This window comes from Trichomycterus rosablanca, chromosome 8, assembly GCF_030014385.1.
Source record: "Trichomycterus rosablanca isolate fTriRos1 chromosome 8, fTriRos1.hap1, whole genome shotgun sequence".
Taxonomy (NCBI): Eukaryota; Metazoa; Chordata; class Actinopteri; order Siluriformes; family Trichomycteridae; genus Trichomycterus; species Trichomycterus rosablanca.
This window is the reverse complement of record NC_085995.1, coordinates 30,955,023-30,980,755: the sequence shown is the minus strand read 5'-3', so window position 1 is coordinate 30,980,755 and position 25,733 is coordinate 30,955,023. Positions and strand designations below refer to the sequence as shown.

At 37.9% G+C, this 25,733-nt stretch overlaps 1 protein-coding gene across 1 annotated transcript in view; it reads right to left on the bottom strand.

Moving 5' to 3' along the window:
- Nucleotides 1–6,621: 6,621 nt before the first annotated feature.
- Nucleotides 6,622–25,733, bottom strand: part of gramd4b (GRAM domain containing 4b) — a 41,994-nt gene continuing 22,882 nt past the window's right edge. Inside the window, exons 4-19 of the mRNA XM_063000033.1 lie at nucleotides 21,125–21,245; nucleotides 20,980–21,038; nucleotides 19,800–19,929; nucleotides 19,498–19,523; nucleotides 19,288–19,379; nucleotides 17,788–17,879; nucleotides 14,886–14,934; nucleotides 14,664–14,735; nucleotides 14,503–14,546; nucleotides 13,242–13,351; nucleotides 12,897–13,051; nucleotides 9,730–9,880; nucleotides 9,235–9,328; nucleotides 9,001–9,088; nucleotides 7,389–7,457; nucleotides 6,622–7,274 (exon numbers count right to left, since the gene is read on the bottom strand). Coding sequence (XP_062856103.1) covers nucleotides 7,158–7,274; nucleotides 7,389–7,457; nucleotides 9,001–9,088; nucleotides 9,235–9,328; nucleotides 9,730–9,880; nucleotides 12,897–13,051; nucleotides 13,242–13,351; nucleotides 14,503–14,546; nucleotides 14,664–14,735; nucleotides 14,886–14,934; nucleotides 17,788–17,879; nucleotides 19,288–19,379; nucleotides 19,498–19,523; nucleotides 19,800–19,929; nucleotides 20,980–21,038; nucleotides 21,125–21,245 — 1,469 coding nt within the window. The 3' untranslated portion in view covers nucleotides 6,622–7,157. The remainder of the gene's footprint in view (nucleotides 7,275–7,388; nucleotides 7,458–9,000; nucleotides 9,089–9,234; nucleotides 9,329–9,729; nucleotides 9,881–12,896; nucleotides 13,052–13,241; nucleotides 13,352–14,502; nucleotides 14,547–14,663; nucleotides 14,736–14,885; nucleotides 14,935–17,787; nucleotides 17,880–19,287; nucleotides 19,380–19,497; nucleotides 19,524–19,799; nucleotides 19,930–20,979; nucleotides 21,039–21,124; nucleotides 21,246–25,733) is intronic.

Here is a 25,733-nt window from a genome sequence, read left to right as displayed (position 1 = left end):
TAATAATTATGAATTAAAAAAAATCATATGAAACAAATTGTGTAAATTACTAATAAATTCTGTTTCAAAGTTCTTATAATTCTGTTTTAATAAAATATTTAAAAATATTCGGGGCTACGCAGCCACCGTACTTCATTACGTCTATACTTCACGTTCGCGGTTTCCATCTCGGAATTTCCGAAACGTTATCAGTAAAGTTATCAGTAGGTCTCTCACTTTTATCAGAGCAGATCTGCATTTGAATCTCACTGATCTCGTTCCTGACATCACAAGGCTGCTCCGCTAAACAGGCGCACTCACTTGAGGAGTCGTTCGCGAATGATCCGATTCTATTGAATAGATCTTTAAAATGAACGAAAGGAACCGAGTCTTTTATTTCTGCGCAGTTCTTATCGGCTGTAATCCACCCATTCAGCTTCGCATCAGTAGAGGGAATTAATCATAACACGTAATAAGAGCTGTTTATTGTCGAAATTCAAATCCGAAATCACTTTCAGTATCGCGGAGAGCAAGCAAGACACACACACACACACAGAGAGAGAGAGCTAGTAGTATAATGACAAATAATTGAGAAATAAACTATAAACTTGTTTAATTGTGTTAAATACAAGAGAGGATTTTTCTGAAACTTATTGCAATGTAACCACAGTCTGTCTCTTCTCTGTAGTTATATTCCTTTTAAAATAAATCTTTTTTTCTCATGTAAGTGTTGTTTGAATTAGGCCTACATTTAAGGCAAAGTAGCAAAATTTGATATTAATATCGGGGGTGTCTTATAGTTTACCCAGTAGCGCCTCCCGAAGAACGAAGAGCCATTTCTTTGAACGGCTCTTTAAAAGGAACCGGCTCCCTTCAAGGAGCCATAATTCCCATCACTAATATATACACACACACACCTAATTAATGTGTGCCATATGTGGTTCTGAGATGAGAAACATAGGTGGTACTTGGAAGTTTTGCTTTGATAATGGGTGGTACTTGGTCTAAAAAGTTTGAGAACCACTGACCTAGATGTATCTCCTCCACGGCTGCAGACTCTTACCCTGATTAAGGAAGGCCTTTGATAGACCCCTTCAACATGTAAATAGTTTTCAACCACTTCTTTTCACCTGCCAGAGATAGGTTCACACAAAAAGCAGTATCTTAAATGAAAAGTCCCGCACTGCTCTCCATTATTCACCATCTCTGTACAGGAGCCCTCACCCCAGTCATGCCCGTGTAGGCACTCAGCTGGTCAATATCTCATCTGAAATACAAACTCGGATCTTGGCGCTGGTTTACAATCATGTTGACAGTTACCCTCAAGCTGGTGTGTGTATGTGAGACACAAATCACAGCCTGATAGCTCAGGACAGGCCAGCTGTAACTGTATCTGTACATAAGAACCATCTGGACTGCTGGGAACCACAGCTTCTATAAATGTCCACTCTGTAATGACTGAGACTGATACATCTCTAAGTTCTGCATGGATTTAACAATTTCATGGCACATTCTGCATAAAAGTTGACACATGATTTTAAAAGTGAGACATATATGTATGTTTTTTCTGTAACTGTTTGTGGTAACTGTACATACACTACCCATGCAGAACATTTGATCAGAGCCGCTTTTATGCTTTAAATTTTGTTGAGCACACAGTTACTTTTACCAGTATGATGCAGCTTTTCCTTATCGACACATGACTTCACAAGGAGTTGCACCATTTCGGGCTGACCCAGTACACACAGTGTATAACACTCTCACAAACAACAGATCTGAGTAAAATTAAGGTTAAAACATGTCTTTTCTTAGGAATACTTTATAAAAATGTTTTACTGATTTACTCACAATTCCACATTCCTCTGTTTCCAGGAGTCATACTGGAACAAGAAAAGCACTTTTCCCAAGTTAGATTTATCCTACAGCTCCAAGCTGAGCTAGCAGCAATGTGAAGTGCTTTCCTTGTTTGGTAATTAAGTTGTAGTTAAAAATTTTGTAATATTCCATACAGTAATGTGGGGGTGGCTCTTTGAGATGGAAGTGGGGTTGTGATGGTGTTGCAAAAACATCTGAGTTCACAAACTAAAAAGGTTAAGTTAGTAAACCACTGGATCATGGATTGAAGTATTGGACGTTTTACAATATCGCCACCTAGTGTTGAAGTACCTGTTTAAAGCAAGCATAACATTTATTTATTGACAAGTTTGTATAAACAAAAGTGATAAAAAAAAAAATGAGCTTGCACATGTTATGAAATTCTTTTTACTTAAATAGAAAAGGTACAATACACTTAGATTAGATCATTTCTTTAGAAACTATCCAGAGGCTTGTTTATCATAAACATGATTTTTTTTGTGTGTAATCACAGGGCAGCTCTATAGCTTACTGATTAGAGATAACAATTTAAATGACATAAATAAAAGAGCAACCAGATTAAAAAAAAATTGAAACATTTAAGTTTGATGCAAAAAGAAAAAATAGCATTATTGTGCATAATCACATTAATTATGTAAAAAGTGATCTGACAGATTAATGATTTATACAGGCTGTTATTAACCTTGGTTTTACTAAAACTTTAATCGGTTAGTCTTTGGATAACCATATCAATATGTCATACACTTAGTAATAAAATAACACTTAAAACACTGCCCAACACAAAACTGTCCATTAGGGACAACGGGTGCAAAAATGTAAAAGATTGGAAGATTAAAAATATGAAGAAAACAATGCCAAGGTTAACAAGCTCTCTGTCACAAAACAAAAATAATTATCAGAAAAACAGCAGCTAATTTTCATTCCCCCAGACAGTTCTAGGGATCAGATTAGCCAACATTAAATTAAACTCTGTAAACCGAACAAATTAAGGGCAACACAAACATCAATACAGACATTAAATTTGGCAAAACGATTCAAAAAGTCTGTGCTTTTCTCTAATGTGCCAACTAACTCTTCACTGAGTGACAATGATTCCTTTGTGATTAAGTGTGAAATACATGAATTATTCCAAGCTCCGACATTTAATGATTAACACTCGGCAACTTTCAGCAAACAGTTTCCACTTTCCCTGGATGCAACCATATTTGGTGTTCAAAATAATCCCTGTTTGGTTTTACACTTGAGCTACAAAGATAATGTAGTTAATTAATGCAACATCCATGCTTACATCATCATTCACTGACGATCATTAAGCTACAATTACTCGTCTCAGTTTGATATTGGCCTGCCACTACTGTTGTACCTGTTCGCCTTCAAAAAGAATTACATTTCCTATCAAATCTTAAAACATTATGGAGTTATTTAAAAAAAAAAAAGCAACTTTTGATATTTTTAGTGATTATTGACTTTTCTGGAAGAGTTACTGCTCAGTGGGGACAATGCTTAAAAAGAAAGCTTTTTTTAACACCACTTTATCCTGGTCAAGGTCTCAGAAGCACTAGGCACATTCACTAAAACCCAGAAGTAATTTTAATAATTTTAAATAAAATTGTGATTATGCATATGTATTACATATTATGTTTAAGGGCCTTGCTCAGGGGCCCAACATTAGCAACTTGCTTGAAACCTTAACCTTCCAATTAGTAGTGATTTTGCAAAGCAACATCAATTTCTCTTTAGTATGAGAAAACTTTGGTACACATAGTAATTTAGGGTTATTAGTATAATTATTATTATTAAGAACATGTTAGGCCCATTCAGGGGTCAGGTACCACACCTTTTGTATTACAACTACAGATAAGTGGGGATATAATTTACCTTTCCTATTTCTAAACTACAGAGCTAAGTCTTGTGTGATACTTAATAACTGGATGCAGATTGGGTCACGTCTTCAAAACAGATATTTGGTCAAATACAACATCATTTGTTAATTACATTAGCCCTTTAGCTCCAGTATAAAACAAAACATGTCTTTGCTGAGAGACATCATTTGTGCTAAGGGGACAACAATTAGTTTTGAATTATTAGGTACCATTTAAAACAGAGCAAAGACAATTCAAAGCACATTAAACAAAAAAGTAATAAAATAAAACAGTGGCAAAACAGTGGGATCAGGACAACACCAAAACACACAGACACAATGCTACTTTTACTGTATAAAGTGCAGGTTTACACAGCATCATGTACCTATTTAAAGAGTGTACTCTTCAGTAGTTGACATCCATAAATGTACACAGGAATGAGGAGATTCTCCAGTCAACATATTAACACAATTCTTTAAAATAAAATAAAATGCCCTGCACCTGCTTGTATTTCTAATGGTATTTATAACTGGAATAATACAAACAATCTGTAGGTAAACATGGACACCTACAAAGCCTGCTGATGTTAATGTGTGGCATTGCATTAACATTTATGGATGTAAACAAAAGTGCTAAAAATTAAAAATTAGAAGGTCTACTAAAAATTAGACCCCTCAATAACCTGTGAGTCAAGTCGTTCTCAGATATCCATTATGTACATATTCATTCATGTGAAGTGGCTACAATAAAAACTTTAAACGTAAAAATTTTTTTTTTTAAATTGGGTTTAAAAACAAAAATCTCCACACACCACAAATCAATACTATTTCCCAAATTTCTCTATAGGCATTAAAATACATCATCTACTAAATCAATGCCATCAAGACATGCTAAATTAATGTACCTTTAAATCAAAGAGAGACATTAAAAAGTCATGGTCAATAAAAGGCCTGTTAATGTAAGCGGATGATTTTTGTGTAAATGGTTTAAACTGGTTAATGGAATCATAGCTGACAGATCTAAATATGAAGTATAACATTTCTATTGGTATGAAGAGGCTTTTAATGGTTTATTACCAGTGACAACTAACCCCTGTGGATTAAAATTAACATCTGATATATTAAGACTGTAACTAATCATGCAACCTGCACCAAAATACAGTGCAGTAAGTGGCGGAACAAATAAAGTCAATACTGTGACATGTGAATCTTGGTCTTGACTGCTTAGCATATACTGTAGTTGTTAAAATAGGGAGATAGTAAGTAACAATAATAACAATAGTAAGCAATGTGATATAAGCTATATGAAATATTTCATATATTGGGTACGAAACTGGTAGAGATGGAAAAGAAATCTATATAATTATAGAATGCATGAGATAAAGTAAATAATGGAGTTTAAGGGACTAAGGACAGATGTTTATCCTTGTACACTTTTTCATGTACACATTTGAAACTGGATTTATACTGTTATTATGTGTAGGAAGCAAAAGGCCATGGTTTTATATGCACTTCTGAATAAATAGTAGCAGCTACACTGTAGGAGATGATTCCTTAGTCTGCTGTGTTTTCCCTCTGCTAAATCAAACCAGCAGCCAAAACTACAGCATGTCTCTCTGTACAGGGCCTAAAAGTGATTCAAATAGTAAAGACAGCAGAAATAAAGAAGAGGTTAAAATAAAGACCTGACCGATTTTTCATCTGATTGATAAAAATGTAAGGATCTATTAACATATCAGCATTGTCAGATTTTATTATAGGACAAAAAGAAGCAGAGAAGAAGCAGAGAAATGCTACAGTCAGGGGGAGGATTATAAACAAACAAACTGCTCTAGAAGTTAATAGCAGCTAATTAACATAATACACAAAGATAATGCATGTAGGTAATTCTGGTATGCACCGACTAAGCAAAACATAATGACCACTGACGGGTAAAGTGAATAACACTGATTATCTCATCATGGCACCTGTTAGTGTGTTAGAAGCAGGAAAAATGGGCAAGCGTAAGGATTTGAGCACGTTTGATAAGGGCCAAATTGTGATGGCTAGACGACTGGGTCTGAGCATCTCCAAAACTGCAGCTTTTGTGGGGTGTTTCCGGTCTGCAGTGGTCCAAGGAAGGAATAATGGTAAACTGGCGACAGGGTCAAGGGCGGCCAAGGCTCACTGATGCACGTGGGGAGCGAAGGCTGGGCCGTGTGGTCTGAACCAACAGATGAGCTACTGTAGCTCAAATAGCTGAAGACAATGGTGGTTCTGATAGAAAGGTGTCAGAATACACAGTGCATCTCAGTTGCAGGGCTGTTTTGGCAGCAAAAGGGGGACCAACACAATATTAGGAAGATGGTCATAATGTTATGCATGATCGGTGTATGAAGATTTTATACAGATCTGTTTTGGAAATATTTTTGATTTTGATTTTGATTCTGTTCACAAGTATTTGGGGGTGGAGGGCAGGTGTCAGTGGTCTTGAACTTTAAATAAACTTTGGAATAATTTGGACAGTTATAAGATATTAAATTAGACCCTCTGGTAGAACAAGGCTCTAATGAAAAAGGCGACAGGGCGGTAGCTACTTATACACCCTGACCTTTACATTTTCAACTTCAATGTCCAAAATCGTCGTATTGTTTGAAGTTTTTAATAATTTTAAATGTATATTTCCTCATTTTTCAATCAATTTCTTTTTATTTTTTTTGTAAACAATATACGATTATAAGAGGACTTGACTCAGATTAGGTCCAATGGAAAAAAATAAATATCTCAAACAAACAATTAAGAAAAATAATTACTGACTAAAATTATTAATAAAGAATAATTACTGAATAAAATTATGAAGTATATGAAAATGCTGCTTCTTTTAAATGCAAGTCTATGATAAAAACAAAACATAATTAATACTGCTTGAATATCCTGGTTCACACTAAGAATCTTGGTTCACATTTATAAACTGTTCATTTTTAAAACCGGTGCAGGACAAACTTAGCTTTTAAGTTGCTTATTTCATATTTATATTGATTTTGAGAATTATGTTCTTTGTTTCAGAGTCAGTAAATCAAATATGCTCCCTAAACTACATTGGTCAGGTCCTAGTTTAAACCTAAATAACAAAACGTAGCAATAAGACATGAAAGCCACACAAACAGTAAGAATCTTACAGAACGAGAGAGGAGAACCAGCCCCAGGATTAAAAGTTAAGTGACACACAGTTAGAAGAGTTATGAAAAAAAACAAAAAACAGAGAGACACAATAAGAACCTACTCAGAATGATCCAGGAGATCCAGCTCCTGTAAAACCCCGGTGCATCACTCCAGCACACGTGAATGAGAGATGATTATTTTTTCTTCTGGCAGTCTTCTTGTGCAGATGTTAGAAAAGTTGCATCAGATCTGAAGTCTCCAGCTGAAATTGGGGATCCAGGTGATCTCTACTCTGCACGCTCTACGTTTCTGAGTTCGTCACTGTGACGGGTAAAGTAGAGCCGATGATCTTGGTGTACTGGTTGGAGATAGCCTCGAACGCTTCGTCTCGATGAACCATGGCACCAAATATCAGAGGCTGGAGGACCACAGGGGGCATATCAGCATAGGTACTCACACACAGACGGTTGATATATAAAATAAGATGAATAAATAGCCTGGAATGGACATAATGGACCAGTTTGACTCTTACCTTTTGTGTGGATGGTGTGGTTATTGAAATTCCCATCCCGGATCCAGGCAATACTGACAAAACCTTGTACTGTTACAGAAAAACAAGCACAGTTTAAAGATTTAGGTAGATAATACCAGTGTTTACATGCAAACTAAATATATATGAATCCTAGAAGCTCAAAAGCGGAACAGTGGCTAAGCTAGGAGAGCGGGTGCCTCACAGCAACTTGATTCCTAAAGTCCAGAGTTCCAACTTCACTTTTGATAATGCATGTTTTGTATGTTCTTTCCATTTTCAGCTGGGTTACCTCTGGATAGTCCAGTTTCTGTCCATCTTCCAAAATTGCAAAAGGTAAATAAGCTGCACTTAATTGCCCCGGAGCCTGTCAATGTGTAAGTGTGTTACCCTGCCTTACATTCAATGTTTCACTGTAACCAGGATAAATCAGAAAGTCAAAGGGAATAAATAAATAAATTATTAACTCTGTCCATAAAAAAACAGCATATTTGATTTAATTATAGGTTTACTCTTCCTCCTTTTTTAGAGTACTGTGTAAACAATCCCTGGTGATGTACAGTGGATTCAGAGAATATTCAGATCCCTTAAATTGTTGCACAGTGTTGCGAATATGATCCACACTTAATGACAATGTGAAAATATGTTTTCGGGGTTCAGATGTCTTGTGGGGTCCATGTCTCAGCAGGCCAAAGAATATAAGGCAGGCGGTCCAAATATTTTAGTTCATCTGTACACGTCTCACAACTGTTCTCTTGATGTCACAAAATATTAAAGGAGAAAATAAAATGATATTGGATATTAGTTATTTAGAACTACACACTAGTCAGGTGTTAAGCTTTGGGACATCTACTGGCTCATCTGTGGTGGAATGAGCTTCTGCCACTAGTGGTGACATCCTTTAAACAATACCTAGCATATTTCATATTCTATTCTCTGCATTGTCGTCTGGGTACCCCCTATGTTTGAGTTGTTGTCTAAACCAGTTTTCAAACCTTTAGTAAGTCGCAAGCCAAAAAACACAAAATAAACTTGTACACAAACACCCCCTATGGAGGCTTTACTTTACATCTTGTAAACCACAGTGAGACCAGACTACCACTATTTTTATTGATTAAGTATATTTCATTTTGTGTTTTGTTTTCATGCATTGTTTGTGTTGCCTGGGTCATGGTCAAAACCATGGACAAAATGTGGGTTGTTTGGGGGAAAAAAAGCTTAAAAAACCCTGATCTAAACTGTGTTGTTCTACATTTTTACTTTTGTATTTGCTACATATGCATTCAATTCTTATTTTACATGACCTACAACAGACTAGATCACTAGTTTTGCATGTCACTCTAAGTATAAGCATATGCTGAATGACTATGTAAATGTGTTTGGCTTATCAGCTTGGGATTTCACGGTTATGTATGTGTTTGGCCATGCATGAAGTTGTTTTACTTCACCACTATGCACTTACTATGTATCCAAATGATACACAATTTATGTTGACTCATAATGTTTTTAACAGGTCTACACTACAAAAACAAATTAATAATTAAATAAATTGTCCAGGAAGTCCAGGAAGAAGTAACAGAAGATTTGATACCATTAAACATGAGTACACTTGTACCTTTTGAATATCTTTAATGTCTTGAAGTTTGATGACTTTGTTCTTCTTAGACGTTGAACGAGAACTGGAGCTCTCAAAACATAAGTAGCTAAAAACATGAGAATAGATGTAAAATGTAAATAACCTTAGTTCACACAATAACGAAATTTATTAGTCACTGTGTAAGGTAAATACTAGGAGAACATGAATATTAATAAGTAATACAATTGCAGTATTAAAGCTATAGAACCATACTTTTCTGTCACATAGAGGATGCCGTTGCGTATGTAGTCAGTGGTTATCTTCCTGTCCCTGTTAATCAAGCAGCAGCGCCATCCATTTTCACACACTGAACAGAACACAACATTTATGTTAACCCTGCTATACTGTATTATTTATGTTTGTGCTTTTTTTCTGTGTCATACACTAAACATTTGATTGCATGATATAAATGACATTAGAATAGAAGTAATAAAAACAGAACATGGATGGGTTGGGTGTAATGGAGGGTGTGAGCAGACATGTCCAGACGATACAGTCTCTTTAAAGAGAGAAGGAAAATACTACAACTAAAAGCAATCAGAATTTAGAATCAGCTAGGTCAATCATTTACTAATTCACTGTAACGGACACAAACATCAACAGCACACCCCTATCAAGCGAGCAACACAATCAAACACAGTACAGTACATATTCTGTTCAAATTTCCCACAGGAGATCATTCTTAGGTCAATAGCAGCAAGGTACTACCTGATAGGGGGCGCTCATTCTCAGACAGGTTAAAGACTTCATGAAATGGTCCTCTCTTGGTGCTGTAGGCACGGCCACCTTCCTCTTCGCGGCCCACGCCATAGGGCACCCCAGCTGCCAGGTTACCACGTGCCACGACAGGCTGGATATGCTGCAGGAATAAGATCAGGTTAACACATCAGCATATCATAGACGTGATACAGGCGAGAAAGTGTTGATTACTAGAGCACCTGTTATTCTGATGCAGTAAATTAGATAAAATAAAAATTTTCCTTCAACAAAGCATTTTTGGTATGATTTACCAATTAGGTTGTGTGCTGTGTAATCAGTGTACACAGTATAGGTGTTACATACTGTCAAAGGTCACTTAATTTAAGAGTACTACATAAAAACCAACACAACCCAACATGGCATGGATTCTACAAGGTGTTGAAAATATTTTGGTGTAAACATAAATCTCATATTGTTTTTCTTTTATCTTGTTTTAGTTTGTTCTTGTATAACACGCCAAAATCTTACCACAAACCACTCGGGACTTGGACTATAGCATCCACGCCTTAAAGAAGATGTTTTTGATTAAACTACCAACAGCAGCTTATTAAAAATAGGTTTTAATGGACTGGATTTTACATCTCCTCCTAAATTCTTAGATGCCTTAAAATGCTACCTACCGAGATGCCTTATACTAAGTGATATTCTGACTGAATAACAAGGGATCATCAAGTGCTTCCTCATCTGCAAAGGTAATCCCAGCATTCAGCGCAGCACAATATCGTAATAATCTACCTTTTCAAGTTCGATGTCAGTTAGAATCCTCTCTACTGAGGCAGCTGCCAAGGTAGACAGTGGCAGCAAAGCAGCTCACTAGGTTTTCAGACAGACTGTTTGTGTAATATTCAAATCATAAAGACATGACATCATTATAACTGGTGCACAAATCAACACTCAAAACTAAATTGTATTTTATCTCAATTCAACATCTTTTTACCCAAAAAGTATACAGGTTATCAATACAAACGTAATGAAACACTGCTTTTGTAATTATTATGTATGAAAGGCACAAAACAGACTGACTTACCTAATACATCATGTAAATGCTTGAACTGTGGAACATTTACACCAGAAAAGCCAAGTTTGCATTGTGTAGGTGTTAAAACCTATTATAACTGCAGAGTTCAGGTGTTTCAGCAACACCAGCTGGTAAAAGCTGCATAAAACCAATTATATGTGTGGAAAAATCTCTCATATGTATGTACTGTATGTATGCGTACATATATACAGTATGTATGTGTAGCTAATGTGTAGCTAAGTAGCTAAGGGATAGGCCAAATTTATGTTATTGCTTGTGGTTTTGAAACAGGATGACCAGGAAGCTCATGGAATTGTGTTCACATACTTATGGCCATACAATGTTTATTTTATCTATGTTTTAATCACCTGTATAAAAGCATAGCTTGGAGGCTCTCAGGTGGCGCAGCAGGATATTCCGCTAGCACACCAGCGCCAAGATTCTGAACTTCTCGGTTCTAAACTCGGCATTGCCACCGGTCGGCTGGGCGCCATCTAGCGGGCATAATTGGCAGTGCCTGCAGCAGACTCTAATTGGTTACTGTGTCTGCTAGGGCGGGATGACCTGACTATGTGGGTGAGGTCTTCCAACGCTGTGCAAGGACCCTGATTAGCAGATAGAGGCGCCTGTGCAGAGTCCATGGGCGAAAATGAAAGGGTCCGCAAAGACTGCACACGGGTCGGAGGAGGCGTGATCAGGAAATATACCTTCCTCGAATGCAATTAGGGATTCTCAGCAGCGGAAGACAGACTGACTACACTAAATCGGGAGAAAAATGGGAGAAAATGCATAAAGAAATAAAAAAGCATAGCTTGGCTGTTCTGATGATCAAGCATTTTGTCTTAGTTACTCAATACTTTAGGAATTAACTATTGCACTGTAGCCCCTCTACACAAATACACACACACACACACTCATTGGTGTTAAATCTAGTAGCCCCCAATGGCAGTGGATCAAAAACATTTTCTAAGTAAACATACAATAGTTTTTATAACAAACCTTTTAAGGAAATGGTTCAGCAAAAAAATCCTTTTTTCAACTCACCCCAGATGTAGTTGCTAAGACAGGACATGTTAAGTGTCCAGGGTCTAAAGGAATTATATATTTGCTAAAGTTTAGCATGGACAGCAATTAAAATAAGCACAGCTGCACCAACAGACTTTTAGATTCTTGTTCCGATTAACACACGCTATAATCATACAGTACATCCATAACACAAGCAGATCAGCGTCTTCAACTTACCATTTGATTCAGTTTAAGATAGTAAGTCAGTCACTGAGTCAGTCAGTCAGTAAGTACATCAGTCAGTCAATCATTCAGTTCGTCAGTATGTACATCAGTCAGTTTGTCAGTCAGTCATTCAGTATGTCAATCAGTACGTCAGTTACTATTAAGACCATCTCTGATTTAACAAATATCTGCTGGTACATTAGAATTTTAACCTATCCTTCATAAGAAAAAAAAAAACAGCGGTGATAGAAAAGGGTTGTGTTCCAAACAGTATCTGACTGTAACTAACAGAATGTCTATAGTGCTCTAAATTCACGCATTACCAACCAACTACTTACATACGTAGCACACAAAATGTGATTTGGTGTGGTGAATATATAAAACAAGATGAAAAAAGAATATTGCAATGTATAAACTTTCCAGTTGCTGCAGCATGAAGTGGGTTTTATGTAAAACTAAACATGAGTGGGTCAGAGGTAGGTCAGAAGGTCACAGGTTTAAGCTATATCAGACACCGAACATACAGATTTTTTGCTGAACCATAAAAGAATATTCTAAGGCGATAGACTTTTGATCCATCTGCTTGCACACACACACACACACACACACACAAACACACCAGCTGTGGTGGCAAACACAGATACCTGCTGTCAAACTAAATGTCACACTGGATCCCTACCTTTTCAAACCCAGAAAGCTGAGAAGGAAAAATAACAAAGCACAAAAATGACAGACTATTAAATAAAATAAAAATAAAACCACTGGCTTTATTACTCTATCACACACTTTTATAGATCCTCCGATTAAACTGGTTGAAAAAAATCAATAAGAAGGAAACTTTGGTCTGACTTTGACTTCGCTCACTCACCCGTCGACTGATGTTGGAGCTCTGTCGTTCTTTGAGCTGGGGGTCAGTCGGCAGGTTTTTCCAAATGATGTGCGGTGTGTCGTACTTGTCCCTAAGTTTTGGGCAGCTCTTGAAAATAAAGTCGATGATGAAGAATTTGACTCCAGCATAGAGTCCTATGGATAAAAAATTAGGTGTAATTGAGGTAATGGTGTACAGCACATAAATAGCACTCTAGTGACTGCAAAAAGCACAACAAAAAAATACAACATAAAATGTAATGTGAAAAAATAAAGTGGTTGTGGATAAACTGACACCAACATTTTGCTTCACATAAAAAAATAGAACAAATATAAATGAAATTACCGATTATAAAGCCCAGCAGTTTGTATGGCAGTAGACAGGAAGCGATGAATGCAAGCCACAGACCCATGTACAACTTCTGAGTGATCTCTGGCTGCACCCACATAAAAAGACTGCAACACACACACACACACACACACACACACACACACAAACACACACAGATAAATATACTCACTGAATAATCCAGTACTATGGCTATTTTCTCCTGCACTGTACAGCCTCTTGCACACATGCATTTTACACAGAAAATCACAAAAAGCTTAGAGGACTCAACATTAGCCAATGCATTAACAGATAAGACTTGCACGAACGTCTTTTTTTTAATCCGGTTATTTCCCACCATAGCCGACTGGATGCCAATTTGTCTGCTACAGGCATTAGCCAATTATACCTGCTAGAGGGCGCCCAGCCAAACTGCAGCAGAGCCTCGCAAGAACTTCTAAGGTTAGTTAATAAAATCAATAGCACAGTGAAGAGACAGCAGGAAAACAAGTATGTACAGATGTTCTGAAACAAAGATGATGTTGGCATCAGTGCCAAGGGTCAGTCTTTGTTAAATAAATAATATAGACTGAGCTTTTAAGCCATGTCTTTTTTAGTCTCTTTTGACTTAACTGGCACAAATTCACACACATGCTAACAACTTGTGAAAAGACTAACAGATGTCCAACACGCTTAAGTGTAAATACTTTTGGCCTATAATACTTTCTATAATACTTAATTTCTGGTGATGGCTTACATTTACAACCTACTGTTTTATTTATGCATTTTCTCTCTTTTTTCCCCAATTTTGTGTAGCTAATTAGTCTTCCACTGCTGAGGACCCCGATCATGCCCGAGAAGGATATATCTGCCTGACACACACTCCCTCCGACACATTCCTCCATTTCTGTACAGGCACCTAAGGCTACTAACAAAAATCGTTACACAGCTTCGAAGACCCCACCCACTTTTGTTCCAGTCTGTTCCCACCCAGCATACTTGTGACCAATTTTGTCTGCTGCAGGCACTGTCAACTGGGGCTGTTAGGGGGCGCCCAGCTGACTGGTATCTGAGCTGTGAGTTCAGCTTTGGTGTGCCAGTTGAATATTCCACTGCATCACCTGGGCGCCACAAAGTTTTCTTAACATCTGCCCCCCCGCCGTGTTGCACTTAACTCATATAGCCTATAGCATATTGCAGGCATTTGCAATGTCAATATAATTAAACAGTATATTATAACTCTATAGTTATACTATCATATCAGTTAAAATGAACTCACTTTTTGATTTTCTCCAAAACATCAGACATCTTTCCAAACAAGTTCTGTGAAAACAAACAGCCTGTAAACAAAACATTCTGAACATAGGGTGTGATATAACAGCTCTCTTGTTCTGCATGGTAGCAGCTCTAATACAATCTGTAAGTGTGAAAAACATTTACCTGTGCTTTCTGAGCTACATCTAACACTAACTGAAACTTCTCTGAAACCGTCAAATCTTCTTTAGGAGGATCCTAATAGAAAAACAGAAAGAAAACAAAACATTCGAATGCTGTATTCAAATCAGTTGTTTATTAAGTATACATCTGAAAAGTAATGATCTCTCTGTGATAGAGTCACATGGTCATTATCAATAGTACAAATAGATTAGTTTTCATATTTACCACTGGTTCAAAAACTTCAGGCACAATGCTCCACTGGATTCTCCAGCCTCTATAACATTTAAAATATACCCACTTAAATGGTAACAAAATACATATTACTTATTTACAGTTTCTACCTGATGCAAATATAAGCATGAGCAAAGCACCAATTCCAACTTTAATAACCACTTATGCAATGAATAAAAACAATAGTTTCTATTTATCTCATCATGTTTGGAGAATCACATGACAGAGGTCATAGATCAATGTAAATGGACAAATAAAAAAAAAACACATCCCTTTAGTAAAAGTCACTTGCATGACCTAGCTAATCTTCTGACTTAAATCTAGTTAAAACAACTTTACAAGATTTTGAGTCCATCTAAGGGACGCTCATTTGAAGACTAATGCCAGGTAAATGGACCAGAGCTGAACCACTATGCTGCAAGAAGCTAGTTATTTTTTACTGTAAACACCTTGATCTGCACTAGATGCATTAAAAAGTCATTTTGATTCCAGGGCACATTTACACATGGTGCAGTTTACACCCAAGCTTGTTAAATAAACCCTAGACCCCTGTATTTAAGCAGTCTAGAGCTCAGAACCTTGGAAGACACCCAGACAGGAGCTAAAATTACTTTATCTGATGTGTCTGATGCCCAGAACCAGAAGCAAACCACAATGACTATAAGTGTGGTTCGTGCCCAAGCTTGCTCAGGACAATCCATAGTCCCCTGTGTTCAGACAGAACACTAAATATTGGAACCTTGGACCACACCCAGAATTAAAAACTGCTTTCACACACAAACAAACGTACTGAACTCTGGGTCCAAGCGGACACAGGTCCAGATGTAATTGTGAGTACTGTGTTGGGCAGAGCCAATATGATTGATGTTGTCATTTCAAGAACTGGGGCTGCTTGATGTTATTGGATGGCAGAACAACATGGTGGTATTTTATTTTTTGCCATACCTCAGTTCATATCTAATAAAGCAAATGTCAAACACCTAACAAGAGGGACAGGTGTCATATAAAGTCGTTTTCATAGCACTTTTCCTCATCAAAAGCTGTCGAATTAATTCCATAACTAGGGATGTCCCGATCCGATCTCAAAGATCGGAATCGGGGCCGCTCAGGTGGCGCAGCGGTAAAAAGAAACGCGCTGCAACCAGGGCTGGATTCTGAGAACGTGGTATCGAATCCAGCCTTGCTTTACCGGTTCGAAGCTGAGTGGCTATATGAGCAACGATTGGCCGGTTGCTCATATGGGGGGTGGGACAAAGAACCGGATGTGGGTCTCTCTCTGTCAGAATGCGATTGCGTTCTCTGCCGGCTGATTGGAGGCGCTTACACAGAGATGAGAGAGGGTGCCCTTAGGGTGTGTCTCTCCGCATGCAACACTAGGTGGTGCCAAACTCGTCAATGTGTGGGTGGCAAAGATGCATCTGGCTGCTGCTCGTGTTTCGGAGGGGATACGGGTTAGCTTCAATCACCTCCGTCAGGGCAGGGTTCGGCATAGACAGAGAGGAAGCACGATGCTAATTGAACAATTGGATGCGCTAAAAAGGGGAGAAAAAAGGGTTAAAAAAAAAAAAAAAAAAAAAAAAAAAAAAAAAAAGATCGGAATCGGGGCCGATCAAGGCATTTTTTTAACTGATCGGTATCGGCTTTACTGCTTTATATGCCGATCATAATCCGATCTTTTGTTTTACGTCAGCATGTCCGCTGTGTGGAAATACTTTAAATTGGAAAGTGAAACAAGTGCAACAGCGGTGTAATGTCTGCACTGTGAGCGTTTCACGAGGCGGTAGGAGCAGAGCTGCGTTCATTACTGTAGAATTTTACTATTTGTATGGTGTGTGAGTCAAGGATCACACTGGTTTACAAAACAATAACTTTTAATCAGAGTATGAAAACTTCAGGACCATAACATACAGCTTTTACGAGTTTACGTGTTACAAGACTGAACGACATCTCAGTATCAAGCACTCTGATTGGCTTAGTTATGTAACCGAGCGTCGTAGTGATGCACTTGCTTAATAAAGAAATAAATACATGGTATATTCACATAATGTCGGGAGCAGAACACTTTATTAACTTCTTCTGTTACGGTACCGAATAGTAGACAGCTAGAGCCAAGAACGCTATTCCATGCACTATGGAAGCCCCAAAGGGTCAAAACACACTCACTTCGCGTAGAAACGTCCATCAAACCATTGTCACAATACAAGCACTTTAATTCATAACAAAAGAGTGACTTTCCATTTTATTTTGGTATTCAGGTTTTACTGTAATGCTGTTAAGTAACTTATTTGTTTTTTTTTTATATTCAAGTTAAGCTGCTACACCACTTTTGAGTGGAGATTTCTGTTCATTTTTAGTGTATCACTGCATTAAACAGAATTATGTTCTTTGAATGTAAAGTTCAAAGTGAAACTGTAATTATCTCACTCATTTTGAGTGTTCTAGTTTTACTACTACAATGCTGCACTAAGTTTGTTTACTTTTATTTTGTAAAAATAAAAGAACATTAAGCAATAGCTTGGATGCAGGCATTTTTTTCCTACAGCACTGCAGAGCTATTCAGTTGTTAAACATATACATTGGATTAATTTGAATAACTGTAATGTACTTGAAGTGTGCACTCTGTGAACAGTATTATCTAGTTCTTATCTAGACAATATCTACAAGTATCGGTTTGAGACTCGGTATCGGATCGGGATCAAAATTAATGATCGGGAACAAAAAAACTTGATCGGGACATCCCTATCCATAACACATCTTAATAAAACATCCACCTCTCAAACTGTTACTGAATAATAATGACACACCCAATTCCCAGTGTGTATAATCAAGAGATTCCATTTACATGCAGAGTAAGATTTATTAATTCCATTCATGCATGAACTAGTACTGAACTTACTTTGCGATGAGGTAATTCAGGGACAAGCGGAGAATAGCTAGAAATAGAAACAAAGGAATGGCCCAGCCATGCCACACAGCATTCATATAGATCTATGGATAAATCAGAGAAAAGAAGGGGGGGGGGGGGATTGGAATCAGGTATTAGATAAACCCTACAGCATCCCTAAAAAACAGTAACCATCAATGATAAAGATTTAGGAAGTAATTCCACAATAATAAATGGTGGTGGTGTCTACACCACTAATTTAATAATTTCAGTTGGTGTGAGTATATTTTTGTTATATTGCATAACTTACAATAACTATAACATTATGAAAATAACTCTTTTTTCTTTAAATTTTATTTTCTATTTATTTATTTTTCCTCTTTTTAACCCAATCCTGACAAATTGGAACCTATCTCTCTCTCACCGCTGCTGCGGCTACACCCTCTCATATTCAAGGAGGGTCGTGGAAAAACATGCACTTCCATCCGTGATCAACTGTCACCTGTGCAGTTGCCTCAGTCAAATTACAATCAGAGGTTGTACTTGCAGCAGTGAAGAGAAACCCTGCTTCGACCATTATCCCTCCCCTCACAGACAGACAGCCAATCATATGTCTACATAGGCGACCGATCGGTTGATAACACAGCTGGAATTCAAAGTTAAGAGGTCGAGATCCCAGAAGTGGTGGGCTAGCACGTGGAACCACTGCACCACCTGAGTGCCTGACAACATTCAAATTCAACTTTTTAAAATGTGTTTTATGTTTTATTATTCAGTCTCTGAAAAAAGAACAGCTGTAATATGACTGAAATCTCAAGGCTGCCATGACATTGTCTATACAAGTGAATGTAAACCTTTAAACCTAACACTGAACCATGCCTATGAATTAATCAGTTATTACATGTATATGAATTAAATCAGTTAAGGATGTTTAGTTTGCAGGTGGGCTGAAATTAGGACTGAACCGTTTCCAAAAAAGTCCATCAGTGGTCCCCAACCCCCAGGCCGCTGACCGGTACCGGTCCGTGGGTCATTTATTACCGGGTCGCACAGAAAGAATGACTAATTAGAGATCGCTAGAAAAGCAGTTTTCACAGCTTCCATTTCAGGTGTTATTCGGGTGTTATTGTCTCATATCACCACTAGGTGGAAGCAGCGTCTCGTTAGACCAAAAAAAAAGCTAATTATAGATAATTTGTGAGCAGAATAATTAAATCCTTCCTCCCCTGCCAGTCCGTGAAATTATATCTTATATGAAACCAGTCCATGGTGCAAAAAAGGTTAGGGACCGCTGCATTATTTGATCGCATCCATTAAAAACAGAAAGTCAGGTTTACAGTTGGAGTTGATTCATAACACTGATTCTGCTTACATCAAAAAATCTGAATGGACAAAAAATGGTGGCAAGGCACACGAGAAGACACGGACATAAAATGTAAATTCTTGCCACTTCCTTTAAGCATTTGCTACACTACAATTTTCCACATCGCCCTGTCAGTGTGTGCTGCTTACAATGAAGGCGATGGCTGATGTGTACACAGAGTGCCAGCTGGATAAGGCAGAAAGGTTCCTCATGAAGTTAGTGACTGGTTTAGCCCCCCGTTCTACAAACACATTCACACAAAAACAATTAGAATCATTGCCAACCATCCTGTAAGTGATATTTCTTAGAATCAGTTATAAAATGTACACCGTAACTGTTAGTGTCACAACAGTACTTACTGAGTCGTCTCATGTTTTCAGTTAATCTGTGATGAGAGCAGAAGGTAAAGATTAATAAATTACCAGGGCAGCAGTGGGCACCAAGCACTTAAATGCATCATCAAACAAATCACCAGGGGACAAACGACAGAAACAGCTACAAGCAGCAGGAACTGTCCTCTTCTTCAGTGATCCAAAATGATAGTTTTTCCACATTTAAATGATCCACAGCCCTCTCTTAGATTAAACAGGCCTTTTGCACAAATTATATCACCTGCAGTTGCTGTTAATTTAAGACTATAAAATGTCCTAGAGTTCGTCACCTTTTAGCACTGAGCGGCTCCTCTGTCTCCACTGTGTTCTCCTCAGGCTGGAAGCGAAAATCCTCGATGTACACACCAAAGCGCTCATACAACCACTTCCACATCTTAGAACGTATCGACTGCTTCTCGCCTGCTAAAACACAAGTGATGTATGTGTATGAAATAAACTGAGTCAAATCAGTGCATTTACTGTTTGGGGAAAAAAGTAAAGTAACTAGTAAAATGAAATTATACTTTTCTAACTACAATAAAACAAAAGGGAAAAAAAACTCAAGACAAATACAAATATGTCTGCATTCTGTTCCAATTTTATATAAAATGGTGGTTATCCATGAAAACGAAGGGGAAAAGAGGACTGGAAATTATTGAAACTTAAAACAATTATGCCTGTATGATTACATAGAAATCTGTCCATACAGCTGGTACAGTCTAGCAAGGTATAGGAGGTAAAAAATAAACATTGCCATAAGGGACTGGTGTCCACGGTATCATTTCAATTAAATCAATACAATTGGGTGTCTTTGGGAAAAAGAAAAAAATATATCTGAAAGCTGAAAGTTGTGCTATACTGGTGAACAGCGGTCAGGAACCATGTCTTTTTAAAGCCTAAGAACAAAGTAACAGCACCAAACACAACAAGCTGCATTCCAATGGACTCCATACCACATTAAATCATATATTTCATTAATCCACTAACAGTTAAGTTACACACTATTTAGCAAAAAGGAACAGTATTTGCGTGTGCTTTAAAAGCAATGTCCTGATTGATATAACCATGTAAGCCATGTATAGCTAAGTACAAATAATGTAAGATAATACAAAATACAAATACAGCATTAGATAATACAAAAAGTGTCTCATTAGTGGTATTATTAAACACAAATGTATTCTGCACTAGGGAAAATATGAACTCGAGGACTAGGGGCAAAATAGTACCCTGTTATCTATAAGAAACTCAAAGAACTAAATGAAATGGCAACACTTATTTTGAAGATTAAGGTTGTATGCTAAACAGAAGTGGATTTAAAAAGTCTGTGGGTGTAAACTGTTCTTGCATCATTACATCTGACTAGTTATCTCTTAAATCCTTAAATATACCCAGTAAAGAGAATTTGCACAAGCATACAGAACCATGTCTTTCTACAATCCTTAAAGACACTGGACTTGTCCATCAGCTCACCTGTTCCATTGACAGCAGGACCATGTGCTTTAGCAGGAAGGGGTGGTGAGTCCTCTGGTCTATAAGTAGCACAAAAATCAATCAATACTACTACAGAATTAGCATCAAGCTAAAACAAGCTGCTATCACAAACATAAACACGTACCTGGCTTTGAGAACTTCATTCATCTTCTGTTCAAGGTCAAGTCTTTTTGACTTCTCCTTCTCGAGCTCTTGCTTCAGAGTCTCCACATTCATTTCTTCTCGAAGTTTCCTCAGCTCCTCCTCTGAGCAACACAAAAGCACAGTTTCACGTGAGCCGGGACGGGAGAATAGATGAGGGAATTCCTGACACCATTTAAGAACAGTGACCGATTATCATTTATATGCTCTGGCAGAATTTCACATGCAAACGGTGAAGCTGGTGTGCAGGAGTCTCCTCTCTGGATTCTGTTAAAATAAAACAGCCCAAAGCCCATTAGTATTCTGAATGATGGCTTAATCAAAATGCAATTTGTTCAGTTTTAAAACACACCCCATTTCTGGGGAAGTTGGAACATTTTGTACAATATAATAAAACAAGATTATGTCATTAGTTAATTCTCTTGAACCTATATTTAACTGACAGCAGTATATAGAAACAACATATAATGTTTTGACTGACCAAACTAATTGTATGCACATTTTAAATTTGATGTCTGCAACACACTCAAAAAATGTTGGGACATGGGAAAAAAAGAGTAAAAATTCAAAATACACAATTTTTTAAATATTCAACAATAAGCAAGTTAATTGTTTACAGATGAGGGTATCATAATTGGGTATTATATCATTAATTAAAGCAAGATTACATATAATTCTTTCACTATCTACCATCCATAATGTTGTAAAAACATTAAGGAAAGCCGAAGAAATCTCAGTACATGTTGGGCAAGGCTAGAAACCACTGCTGAATTGTGCATGACCCTCAAGCCCTCATACGGCGACACTGCATTAGAAGACCTATAACTTAACAGTCCACTGCATTAAAAACAAATGCAGCTGAAACTATGTTATGCAAAGAGAAAGATGTACATCAATACTATGCAAAAATGCCTGAGTCCTCTGACCAGAGGTCATCTTAGATGGACTGAAGTACAGGGATGTGTGGTGTGGTCAGATAGGTCAATTTTTCAACTTGTTTTTGGGAAAAACAGACGTTAAGTGTTATGCCAAGTATGGGAAAAATGGTTTTACATTACAGAACAATTGGTACAAAAGTCAACATCTGCACCTCTGTTGGTATGGAGGTGCATCGGTGCCCAGTATGGGTAACTTGCATATGTGTGAAGGTACTATTGATTGGGATTTAAAGAGTAATTTGCAACATGACATCTTTTAGCGAAACTCTATAGTTGTTTTGGAAGCAGCGTGTATTTTAGATGCAACATGCTCTAGTACAGTAAGGACAAAAGAAGGCCATATAAAATAAGTATACTGTAGTACAAAAAATTATTACAGAGCTTGCATTTGTAAAATTCTCTGGAAGACAAATTTTTAGATGTAACACAAAAAAATAAACTCTCAGATGAGTGGCCAGATTAATAAAGTAATCAGAATGGGTCATATGGCTTTAAAATATCAGCAAGATATACAGTAGCTAAACCATTTATGGTTTTAAAGATCATAAGCTGCTTTGTAGTCAATTCAGAAATTAACAGTGTGAACTAAATCAGACTGGAGTAATATGACCAGACTTCACCTGGTGAAAACACAAAAACTGTTGCATTTAAAACTGACTAAAGCTTGTGTAAAATAACAGGACAGCAGCTAACCACACAATTAGGATTATAAAAACCACTGTGACAAAATGTTCCTGTGCATTTTAAGTTCTACTATTTATTACTCAGCCTCTTTCATGATAAGAAAAAAAACACACTGATAACCCTTTTTCTCCTTGTTCAAACACACAGGCCATCAAACCTACTAAAAATAACTTTTTTCCAGCAGTACATTTGCCTTGTGATAATACGCCACTTCTCCAAACGGTATCGGTCTCAGTGTTACCTGGAACACAAGACCACCCTCATCTATAATTTAATCCTCTGGCATGCCTTGTCCTTATCAAAAATACCCTGGTGCTGATGTATGGATGTTAAATAAAGATTATAAAATTAAATATGAAATCACCCCTTTGTATGACGGTAGTATGGTGGCAATATACTGAGTACTGAGTGTATGTGGTGCTGGTACATGAAATAATACTAGTGTGTGTGTGTGTGGTAAACGTATATTAGGGTGACGTATTGCATTGTTTGGCAGCAAATTGCACATGAACAAATAAAGCTCTGTATTCCAAAACTCTATATACAACAGCAACATGCATGCTAGTGGCAAACAAAGATTGGCGCCTGTACCACTAGGGGGAGAGCATGAAGGGAACTAGGGACCTAGACACGTTCTATAGTGGTGTGATCATTTTCCTCCTACAGACTGAAAACAATCCTGCACAATAGGAATGCCCTCAGCATCCTGCAGTATGTGACATTTCTATGTAAAAGGCTTTAAAGTTCAGCAGCAGTTTCAGCACTAGCACATGTCTGTCTTTGCAATGCATAAGTGTGACATCAGGAGATGTACAGTGTATCACAAAAGTGAGTACACCCCTCACATTTCTGCAGATATTTAATTATATCTTTTCATGGGACAACACTGACAAAATGACACTTTGACACAATGAAAAGTAGTCTGTGTGCAGCTTATATAACAGTGTACATTTATTCTTCCCTCAAAATAACTCAATATACAGCCATTAATGTCTAAACCACCAGCAACAAAAGTGAGTACACCCCTAAGAGACTACACCCCTAAATGTCCAAATTGAGCACTGCTTGTCATTTTCCATCCAAAATGTCATGTGATTTGTTAGTGTTACTAGGTCTCAGGTGTGCATAGGGAGCAGGTGTGTTCAATTTAGTAGTACAGCTCTCACACTCTCTCATACTGGTCACTGAAAGTTCCAACATGGCACCTCATGGCAAAGAACTCTCTGAGGATCTTAAAAGACGAATTGTTGCGCTACAAGAAGATTGCCAACACCCTGAAACTGAGCTGCAGCACAGTGGCCAAGATCATCCAGCGTTTTAAAAGAGCAGGGTCCACTCAGAAGAGACCTCGCGTTGGTCGTCCAAAGAAGCTGAGTGCACGTGCTCAGCGTCACATCCAACTGCTGTCTTTGAAAGATAGGCGCAGGAGTGCTGTCAGCATTGCTGCAGAGATTGAAAAGGTGGGGGGTCAGCCTGTCAGTGCTCAGACCATACGCCGCACACTACATCAAATTGGTCTACATGGCTGTCACCCCAGAAGGAAGCCTCTTCTGAAGTCTCTACACAAGAAAGCCCGCAAACAGTTTGCTGAAGACATGTCAACAAAGGACATGGATTACTGAAACCATGTCCTATGGTCTGATGAGACCAAGATTAATTTGTTTGGTTCAGATGGTCTCAAGCATGTGTGGCGGCAATCAGGTGAGGAGTACAAAGATAAGTGTGTCATGCCTACAGTCAAGCATGGTGGTGGGAATGTCATGGTCTGGGGCAGCATGGGTGCAGCAGGTGTTGGGGAGTTACATTTCATTGAGGGACACATGAACTCCAATATGTACTGTGAAATACTGAAGCAGAGCATGATCCCCTCCCTCCGGAAACTGGGTCGCAGGGCAGTGTTCCAGCATGATAATGACCCCAAACACACCTCTAAGACGACCACTGCTTTATTGAAGAGGCTGAGGGTAAAGGTGATGGACTGGCCAAGCATGTCTCCAGACCTAAACCCAATAGAACATCTTTGGGGCATCCTCAAGCGGAAGGTGAAGGAGTGCAAAGTCTCGAATATCCGCCAGCTCCGTGATGTCGTCATGGAGGAGTGGAAAAGCATTCCAGTGGCAACCTGTGAAGCTCTGGTAAACTCCATGCCCAGGAGAGTTAAGGCAGTTCTGGGAAATAATGGTGGCCACACAAAATATTGACACTTCAGGAACTTTCACTAAGGGGTGTACTCACTTTTGTTGCCGGTGGTTTAGACATTAATGGCTGTATATTGAGTTATTTTGAGGGAAGAATAAATTTACACTGTTATATAAGCTGCACACAGACTACTTTTCATTGTGTCAAAGTGTCATTTTGTCAGTGTTGTCCCATGAAAAGATATACTTAAATATCTGCAGAAATGTGAGGGGTGTACTCACTTTTGTGATACACTGTATATGCTCCTAAACATGCAACAGGAAATGTACAAATCTATACGCTCCTAAACTTGCAAGCTTTTTTAAATAATTATACACATCAAAAAACTATTATACTCTATCACAAACAAGAAAATTCTTTATCTGTGCACTCTATTGATTTGGCAGAGGTGCTATGTGTGCAATCTTGCCCGGTAATCCGTTTTCTTGTCAGACGCCTATTTAACCTTACTGGGTTGTGCTTCAATGAGGACGGTGACCCGCTACCAGCAGCAGATGGAAGTGTCAGCACCTCGACACAAGCTGGACTCAGCTGGAGTAACAGGATGTCAATATTAAGCAGGCAAGGCTTTTCCAAATAGTAGTTTGTTCTTTAAAAACATGACAGATTTGAAAGACCAACCACTACTTAAAGGTATAGTCAGTGATATTGACGAACAAAAAGGTCCTGGGATTGATTCCCAGGCATAGTGGTCTGGGTCCTTTCTGTGTGGTATATTTTACATATTTTCATATAACTGCAAGCTGCATTGTTGCAGCAAAGAGCACTGTA